This window comes from Branchiostoma floridae, chromosome 3, assembly GCF_000003815.2.
Source record: "Branchiostoma floridae strain S238N-H82 chromosome 3, Bfl_VNyyK, whole genome shotgun sequence".
NCBI lineage: Eukaryota > Metazoa > Chordata > Leptocardii > Amphioxiformes > Branchiostomatidae > Branchiostoma > Branchiostoma floridae.
In genome coordinates, this window is record NC_049981.1 from 16,480,198 (window position 1) to 16,490,370 (window position 10,173).

The window sequence follows — 10,173 nt, forward strand, 5'->3', positions numbered from 1 at the left end:
GATAGCGATAGAAGGTCTTCTTCTATTGAACGTACTTGCATCTTTTCCCATGAAAGTAGAATAATTATGAATATAGTCTATTCTGTTAGACATCAATAAAGTGGGGTTATTTTTCATTCAGACCTGCCGAATCTCTGGTGTAGATGAAGTTTTACAGAAATTTGTGAAATATTGACAAGCACCCTCTCTGTAAAGCCTAGCTGATAACAGCACAGAAGCAACAGCACGGAGGCCTATTAGCTATGTGCTGCGCCACTATTTATGACGATTAAATTTTTAAACATTTTTTGTACTGTTAGAATGTAACATCCCTCCCTGAATAAATGTATACAATGTTATAGAGTTGATCTGACTATGCAAAGAAATGGTAGGAACATTTAACTGTTGCCTTCCAGTGTGCTTTTAAGTGGTACTAGAGGCGAGTGAGAGAGAGAGACTCTGTGATCAATTGTGGTATAGGAGTATATGGACTAAAGCTATAAGTCTGACGTGAAATGAGGGTTGTTATTGATTGCCATTGTCCTTTCACCAACCTTATTCTGACAAGTTATCGTTTTTTTTTGTATTAGACCACCCAAATGTCAATTTCTTTATTGACATTGTGTCTGTATGGGGGCAGTTTATTTGTTTGTAATTATGCTGATTGACTCAGTCCCGTTAGATGAAGTAATTGCATTTGAAGATGGCCAAATGAATAATAGATAGATAGATAGATAGATGCAGATGAAGCTGATGGAGCTCTCTGAATACGACATCTCAAGAGCAAGGTCAATAGCGGACCAGTCAACGATTATATTAAGGTCCTGCCTTCGGCCTTGCTGCTATCAATTTTTATCTACATACCAAACAAAGTTTTGCGAATTTTCCATAAAGATTTACTGAAGGTACATCCTGTAATTTCTGTACTGAATTTTTACCCAAACAATTAAATGCCCTTTTATGGTACTGAGTTGCATATTTCATGTGAAAGCATCATCTTTATTTTTCATACAATCATTTACCACTTGCTCCATTTCGGCATTATTTGTTCTTTTTTTGCTGTCTAGAAGCAGAGTTTGGGTTTGAAATGCAAAATGTACCAACGCGTAAACTTTAACGCAGTGAACCCTAATTGCAATCTATGGATGTTACGACCACAGTCACATATTCATATTATAGAAAACTCCACACATCAACTGTGAAATACACAAATCTATTACTGAACTTTGGAAGGAAGACGACTAGTCTGTTTACCCATATCCTAATCCACCTGTCATTTATACATTAAGCACAGAGACAACAGGGATCATATCAGATAATCTTGGCTGCAGCTCACTTAATCTATCTGCCCCCTCTAACGCACTCTTCCGCATCTATCTCCTCCAGAGACGTCTGAAAGTTTGGGTACTGCTGTCTCCTATAATAACCGTTAACGTTAAAGTACAGAGCCATTATATGGAAGAGTAAACGGAGATATGGCTAGAAGAGGCCTAGAATAATAATGCTTTAAGGTTTAGTTACTGAATGATATAATCATTGATCTCATAATTGCACACTTAAGGAATCCTCGGTAAATGTATCAGTAGGCTTCTTCTTTGAACGAGCTAGTGTAAGAAGTGAGCCATTTTTCATGGTCTCCAGAGATGCATTATTTTGTTCAGCCTGTGCCATCAATTTACATATGCGCAGCCTTTTATTACTGAAATGTTTTATCATCCACCTTCAAAAGCTTACTTAACGTTTCCAGGCCCCTCTATTGGGAATGGTCTAGTGCTTTTAGTACGCCATCTTTCTGAATAAGTATATGCATTTTCATCTCTCAGTTTTGACGGGCTACATGTTAACATTACAGTAGATCTGCACAATTCTTACCCTCGATGCATGACATTGAAAATGTTGAAGTTCATTGTTGAAAAGGCAAGTAGATTTTGCAAAAGGATATGATCGAATGACTAGCTGAATGACTTCGGTCGGGGTGGTGAAATATTATCTTTACTTGTATGTGGCTTTGTTAGAATAAGTTACCGACTTGTGTGCAGTGTCACATTGTCATTGTCCTCGTCTGCTCAACAGCAAATAGAAAAGAAAAATGAGTAGCTGTATGGACTGTAACGTAACTTTTGGCAGCGTCTTCGTGAATATGCATGTTGATTCTGAGCGAGTTAGAGAAAACACGATAGATTGTTATCTGAATAAATAACTGATGGGTCTTATATTGTGTTGTTATCGTACAGTAAGTTTATATGTTAAGTTTACTAAGGCTGCTCAAGTAAACCTAGTACGACTTCCCTTCTGCTTGGTTGGACAGTAATGTCCAGATAATTGTTGAAGGTTATAGAATCGGACATCTTTTTGCTGCATGCTCGTTCTTTGCCAAGTCATGTTTCATTCACAGATGTGCTGCTATGTAGTTAGCAATCTCTGACACTTTGGAAAATGGCAATGACTCGCAAAAATGGTTCTGTTGTGGGGGTGCGATGACTGACCTTATCACCGGATTCCCTACAGACTGTTACATCCAAGCAGCTATGAAAAATTCATTTTGATACGTCCACGAGAGACGTGACTAAAATGTCCTGTTAAGGTCTCGGCAGTCTAGGCAACCCATTCGGTAGCCCTAATCAAAACCATGTACTGTAAAATGGAAGGGAAAGTGCAAGCCAGAGGTACCATAGAGGATTTTCTATATCAATACCAAATTTATTTTGACAAATTCACTTCACATTTTCTAACATATTTTTAATTAATTAATTAATTTCCATGGTGGAATATAAGTAATTTTTGTATATGTAATTAATGTAATCAGCTTTTAAAGCTATATTACGATTTTTTTACCAATGATTAAAATGTGAATGGTGAATATGAAAAAGCCTTACAGAGACAGGAATAGTTAAAAGCATTGTATGATTTATTAATTATAAACAATAGTGGAAAATGTAGGATCCAAAGCTGGATAAATGTACCGTCTACGCAGTGAAGTTAATGAATGAATGAGTGAATGAATGAGTGAGTGGATGGATAGATTAAATTTTGTTTGTGTGTCTTGCACTGCGTTAAGTACTAGTTTGTGAGAATATTTTTAGTATGCGTAGCAGTAAAAAAGTACTAACATGGCGATGGTTTCATCGTTTATATGTATTGAAGTTGTTGGTATGTTTAGTATTCATATTATCATTTGGCCTAACTGTATTTGTAAGAATTGTTTTACGCACGATAATGTTTGTTGGACATTGCTGTCAACAAACATTCAGATTGACCTGTCATTAATGTTTTTTTATGAAAATAAGTTATTTATTTTGGCATAGATTATATCAGATAATCATCCTCACTCAAAGTATGAAAGTCCAGGGAAAGAAGGCTACTGTAGCATTTCGTCATAAATTAAGTAGATGAGACCCTAATTTGCATAATTTATATCTGGTAAAGTAAAGCGTAATGTACCTGCCAAATGTATCAAGAATGGAAACCCACCATTTGACGCTATGGCTTATATAGTAGATTAATCCCTCAAGCTACCGACATCTTGCTCACTGCTGTCGTCCCTCAGAAAGACATCTGGAGCCGCATAGTTCAAGTTTTGAACTTTTATTCAGTCTGTCAACCTGTTGAAACTAGTTTTGTCGGCAGGCTTGACAAACTTGAACTATGCGCCTCCAGATGTCTTTCTGGGGGACGACAGCAGTGTGCAAGATGTCGGTAGCTTGAGGGATGAATCTAATCTACTATATACTATTATATTATGCAGTTTTCGTATTAAAGAATGCAAATCAAATAAGGATTTGCTCAATGGTACTCGATTGATTTGATATCGATAAAGATCTCCTTTCAGTTACAAAAGTGATATGTTTCAGTGTCCTTTTATGAAATCTAGTGGAATTAAAAACTGTACTCATTAGCTTTATTAGCCCCTGCTTAGCATAAATATCCATTGAGCATGCCAATTGGACATTAACTATACAGTTAGAATGTTATTTCTGACGTCTCTGTTACATACATGTGTATGCCATATGTATTTGGGGTGCTATTAGGAATGGACCGCTCCCGAAGCCCCGCCCCCTGTTCGATCCTGTTCTATTTCGAACACCTCCGTCAAAAACAGCACTTGTCGGACAGAACTGGCCGCCGCCACTGTTTAGCTGATAATAACAACGGACTTTGGTTTAGCTCTTTTGATCCTGAAATCCTCTCAGATTGGGCCGAAAAAAAATGCCCTGACTTTTTTGTTGAAGGCTACATCCACTGGGTACAGTCGTCTGAGGAGAGGGGGTAATATATCTGTGGTAAGAGCGTTATGATTTTAATCAAAGCGAAAGAGGGAGGCACCGCATATCATGACCTTGTTGGTGGGCAGGAGTGCCCGGTTTCTGACGTACGGTCGATGCAGGTAAAAACCAGGGTACATATATCTGTGACTGGGTTTCTACTACGTTTGTTGCATGCATAACAGCTGCATTCATGCTCATGATAAAAGGAAAATCAAGAAGAAAGCAGCTCATGCACTCGAGGGGAGGGAGCTTGTACTACGCACCAACTAGTGCGACACTTCTACAAAGTCTGCTAGTGCAGAGTCCCGTGTCTTATACATGCCCTGCTCTACATGTGCATCCTGCCCACCATCAATGTAAAGCTATGCAGTGGCTCTCACTCCCACAATACCTATTCTCAGTGGGTGTAGTCTTCGACAAAGAATAGCATAGCATTTTTCTTCGGCCATTTCTGTTCAACTGGGGCTATTTTTGACGGAGGTGTTCGAAATAGAATAGAGGGTTCTACCAGGTTCTATTTGTTCGATATGACGTTCGATCGGGATCGGTCCATTGCATTGTATGCATAAACTGTTAATGAACTCCTAAAATATACAAACGGTTTTCATGATTAGCATTTAATTGTGTACGGCATCTTTGAAGCTGTATACCAAAATTCAGGACGACCCCTCAATCCTATCCTAAATCATTCTCCTCCCCGGGGGGCGAGATCACTAGCGTTTTCGCCCCCCTTTAGCGTTTTCGCCCCCCCCCCAAAGCAGCTGGTTACTACATATTACAGGTGCGCTACCTGGCACTATACTGCACCTGGGGAGTAATGTATATGGTGTGTTACCTGGTACCTATATGGCACCTTATTACCGTACCGTAAGATGTCATACCTCGAAAGTCGATACTATATTGTTCGGTGCAAACATAACATTGAAATGAAAAAGACAATTTTTGCAGCTGAGGTGGCATAAAAACAGTGCTACTGCGAACGTATAAATTAACACCGTCTATGGTACGGAATACGTCAGCTATATGTTTTCAATTTGTCACAGTGTTTTCTTTCTTATGCTGGAAACATTTCCAAAGCACTAACAAAAACACACGTGAATGATAGTTTCTCATTATAAACACTATCTACGCGCAACTTGATATAGCTGTTGCTAAATGCTACACAAACACTGGTAAAGTACCAGTCTTAAGAAACACGGGTAAATGCATCAGTTCCTACGAGGGGCGTTCAATAAGTAATGCCCCTGACCCACTTCCAGTTGTCTGATCTAGATGAAATTTTGCATGTGTAATGATTGATATATCTATAGATTATGTTGCAAAAACAGCTCTGAACTAATTGTGGCTTCTGATTTACTGGTGTTTGAACTGTTTTTCATCCTATCCTACGAGGGGCGTTCAATAAGTAATAACTCTAACCCACTGGTGTTTGAACTGAGTCAGGTGTGAAATGGAGCCAGGTGTGAAATGGAGTCAGTAGAGTGCCGCGCAGTGATCCGGTTTTCGTATTTGAAAGGACGCACACCAAAGGAGACTTTAAATGAAATGAAAGAAACTTATGGTGACGATGCCCCATCATATGACTTTGTAAAACGCTGGCATCGTGAATTCAAACATGGCCGGAAGTCTGTGGAAACAGCTCCCAGACCTGGTCGTCCCTCTTCTGCCATTGATGAGGCATCTGTTGGAAGACCAACCTGGGGTGTTCTACAAAAACGGTGTTCAGAGCTGCATCAAACGATGGGAGAAATGCATAACTATGGGTGGTTCTAATAACTGTGTCTGCTATGGAAAATGGGTCAAGGGCATTACTTATTAAACGCCCCTCGTAAATACTAGAAAAAAACAGTCCTGTTGGAGGTGAAGATATCCCTTGGCCAGGTGCATATACCAAATGTGCGTTATTCTAATTAATACCTAATATTTGCATAATTAATAAAGACATTACATAGTTATTTTGTGTCACTTCATGGTAGAGACTTCATATTGGAGATATATAGGTTGCTTTGAGACAGGTGAATACAATGAAATACATCTTATGTCAAGACTCAGGTATATGCAATAATTGGAATCCAAGGGACCCAACCCTCCTTGTCTGAAACAGGTTCAACTATCTTATTACCATGTAATTACGTTAATATTGATACTATGAATGGAGTTATGTATCAAACTCGTGTACTTATATCATTCTGAAACTGCATTTTGTGATTTATTCCAATCAACTTCTAAAATGTCATGTAAACCCGTTTTTTTTGGGGGGGGCGAAATCGCTAAAGGGGGGCGAGGTAGGGGGGCGAGATCACTAGCCGGGGAGGGCGAGATCGCTAGTGATTTCGCCCCTGGGGGGGGGGCGAGATCGCTAGTGATTTCGCCCCGGGGGGGGCGAGATCACGGGGGGGCGAGATCGCTGTCACACCGGTATAGACAATGATACACACCCGCGTTCGTTTGTGCAAATGTGCCGGTCTTTTTGAGCATTGCATGCTATTTACAACGTGATGGAACGCAATACCTCGTGCTAAGGTTGAATTGGACTAAGATGTATATCGAAGTACTTCAACATTACCAGAAAAAGTCTGGTAACGTAATGTTTTGTATGGGAAGCAAAGTAATTGCCTTGCCAAACAAGAAATAGCACTAAAGTGTGTCTGAGTGGTAATTTTTGTAATATATATATATGGTAAATTGGCAATATTTCACACGTCTATGGACACAAAATATCGCAGGGTTTCACAAAGGCTTTATTTGCAGCCATATGTAGTAAAAACGTAAAATATTTGCCTCTAAAATGTAACGAGATACAAACAGAAAACACAATGTAAAAGAATATGATGGCGATTGCAAGTCATGGAAAACAAAACAAAAATGTCTTGGTTTATGTTAAAATTAATTAGATAGAATGATAACACCTGAGGCTGGTGTTGCTTGCATATAAACCAATTACCCAAATCTGTATATGCTACTATTTTGAAGATTGAAATGGTACAAGGGCATTAGCGTATATTGTTTCAGATTAAATAGTAAATAGACAGCGTTATAAGATATCTAAACTCTTAATTTCTAACGTCATCACCCAGCTTGCCACCTAGGTACCGAAATATCTTATTTTCTGTATGGTATCAATGGTACTAATATGGACAAAAGGATACTGTTAATTCCAAAAACGTGCCTCATCGTCTAAATGCATTTGTCGAATTCACCGTTTTCGATAGAATTTAAATGATAACAAAATACAAAATATTTGAAAATGCCATCTACAGTTCTTGACAGTCTAAAGGTAAAGGCGTGGGAGGAGGGGACTATGATTAGACTATGATGAGACCCGGGCCCTTCTTCAAGTGTCTTCACTTCTGTTGAAGCATGTTGCCTTCACCTTTGCATCACATCACATACCATATCCCAAATTGGTCGCAATTATAGAGTTCTTAACGCTTCCATATAGCCTGCAGCCACAACAATGCAATTTTAGCATTATTATGAAAGGTGGAATATTGCACAGGAATGCAAACAGCGTGGGGTAAATTGATGTTGCGGCTGTAACGATGATGATAGTGGAAAATATAGTGCCGTAGTTTAGATGATTGTAGAGGGAAATTGATCGCAGGAAAGAATACAATATATTTGCGGGCACAGTCAATACACTTATGCCATAAAGATTTGCGATTTTTATTCTTCTTGTTTGTTTTGGTCCTAACAGCCGTATATCAGGAGGAACTTAGGAATTCTATTTGCGTTCAAGTTACGTATTAAATCAGAAAGTAAAAGCGAAGGCGTTTTACTATCTTAACATATCAGTTCACACTACAGGATTCAATCGATATATTTCCTATTTGCAATAAACTTATCATTATTTTCATAAAGGCTATAGATAGTCAACGTGGCCATAAGATCGGATCGATGTTACAATTCGTTATAAAGCAGACTTTACCACATTTAAAAAAAGATAATAAACTGTGCAACATGAGGCTGCTCAATTTGTGACAGAAACGACTGTGTACTTACTTGGATGTGTAGTCAGGTTGAAGGAGAGTTCCGCCATCAGAAGACACGGCAGAAGCACCAGGAGGTCAAGAATCCTCATCTCGACGTTTTGAGTGGAACTGTCCGAGTAAGCCAGGACATCAAAGACACCTCTCTCCTCTTCTGGCAGGTCCTATTTATGGAAGAATCGACGAACCGCGTCGACTGCAGAGTAGGCAGAAATGCCAGGCGATCAGTCTTTATCTGTGGAGAAACGCAACAGCCGTATCAGGACAGGCTCTTCACGGCGCTCTAGTGGGCCGATGCTTCATCTATCAAGACGCCCTTCACAAAGTGGTACCATGTTCTTGGCAAGATGATACCACGAAAGAGCGATTAATTAGATACATCACACAACATGCAGTGTGAAGCTAGCGTTGAATTATAAACGTGTTGCTAGTGTATCAACTTGTTCAAGTCTGAAGTTTAATGTAACGACCTGAAATGAACCATGATTGAGTGTCGACAAACTTACTTGGGCAAAATTAAAGGTATATGCAATGGGATAGTAAAGTAATGCATGGCCACTAACAACACCTTGGAATGACAACTGCACAAGATGTATGTTTCGTTAGATTACCATTAACGACAGAAACGGCTTAAGTTTATTTAAGTTTCTGAACGAAGAGTTAAGCCATTTTTATAGATACTAATGATATGCAAAATTCAGTAGTCAATGCCATGGGAGTATAATCTAGACCTGGCTTTTGATCATGTGTGTCAATGTCCGAATCCTGACACAAAACGCCCGTCACCATTGAAATAAGTTGTATGAAAACTTTATACATTGGTGTAAGATGATTTTAACATCCCCTGTGTTTTCCCTGGAGTAATGTTCAAGGCACAAACTAGACTTTTAGATTCACGTGAGTATGTTCCTACAAACGCTTCCTCTTTATTTGCATATCTATGTTACCACTTGACTACGTTCTTACAAACGCCTACTCTTTTTTTGCATATTTTTATGTTACCACTTGACTACGTTGTTACAAACGCCTACTCTTTTTTTTGCATATTTTTTATGTTACCACTTGACTACGTTCTTACAAACGCCTGCTCTTTATTTGCATATTTTTATGTTACCACTTGACTACGTTGTTACAAACGCCTACTCTTTTTTTTGCATATTTTTTATGTTACCACTTGACTGCGTTCTTACAAACGCCTGCTCTTTATTTGCATATTTTTATGTTACCACTTGACTACGTTCTTACAAACGCCCCCTCTTTATTTGCATATTTTTATGTTACAACTTGACTACGTTCTTACAAACGCCTACTCTTTATTTGCATATTTTTATGTTACCACTTGACTACGTTCTTACAAACGCTTCCTCTTTATTTGCATATCTTATGTTATAACTTGACTACGTTCTTACAAACGCCTACTCTTTATTTACATATTCTTATGTTACCACTTGACTACGTTCTTACAAACGCCTACTCCTTATTTGCATATTTTCATGTTACCACTTGACTACGTTCTTACAAACGCCTACTCTTTATTTGCATATTTCTAATGCTATTCCTCTCTGTGTGGGCCCTTTCAGGATAAAAGGAACTACCTTCAAAGCAACCGTAGTATGTAGTAAATCCACCGGATGCATATGAAATGCAAAGGGAGTGGCCACAAAAACATCTGACACGTACACATTTTGGACCAGGCCCTAAGTAATAATTTTGGGTTGCTTCACCAACAACTGTACTTACGCGGGGATTATGTCCACGGCCAAGATACACACGTACGGAGATAAGATATGGACGACTTATGAGCGACAACGTCTCATGTTTGACACATTAGATACGGTTACTTGTACATGAGCAAACTTCTCTCTGAGTTACTGTTTAGCAACCAAACAAAGAGTTTAACGTCTTCGTCTCTTTGACGGTTAGCGCAAACAAATCGGCAT

At 38.9% G+C, this 10,173-nt stretch overlaps 1 protein-coding gene across 1 annotated transcript in view; it reads right to left on the minus strand.

The window, feature by feature from the left end:
- LOC118410820 (glutamate receptor ionotropic, kainate 1-like) overlaps positions 1-10,173 on the minus strand; it is a 42,907-nt gene that overhangs the window by 14,351 nt on the left and 18,383 nt on the right. Inside the window, exon 2 of the mRNA XM_035812649.1 lies at positions 8,247-8,468. Within this exon, the coding sequence (XP_035668542.1) occupies positions 8,247-8,325 (79 nt within the window). The 5' untranslated portion in view covers positions 8,326-8,468. The remainder of the gene's footprint in view (positions 1-8,246; positions 8,469-10,173) is intronic.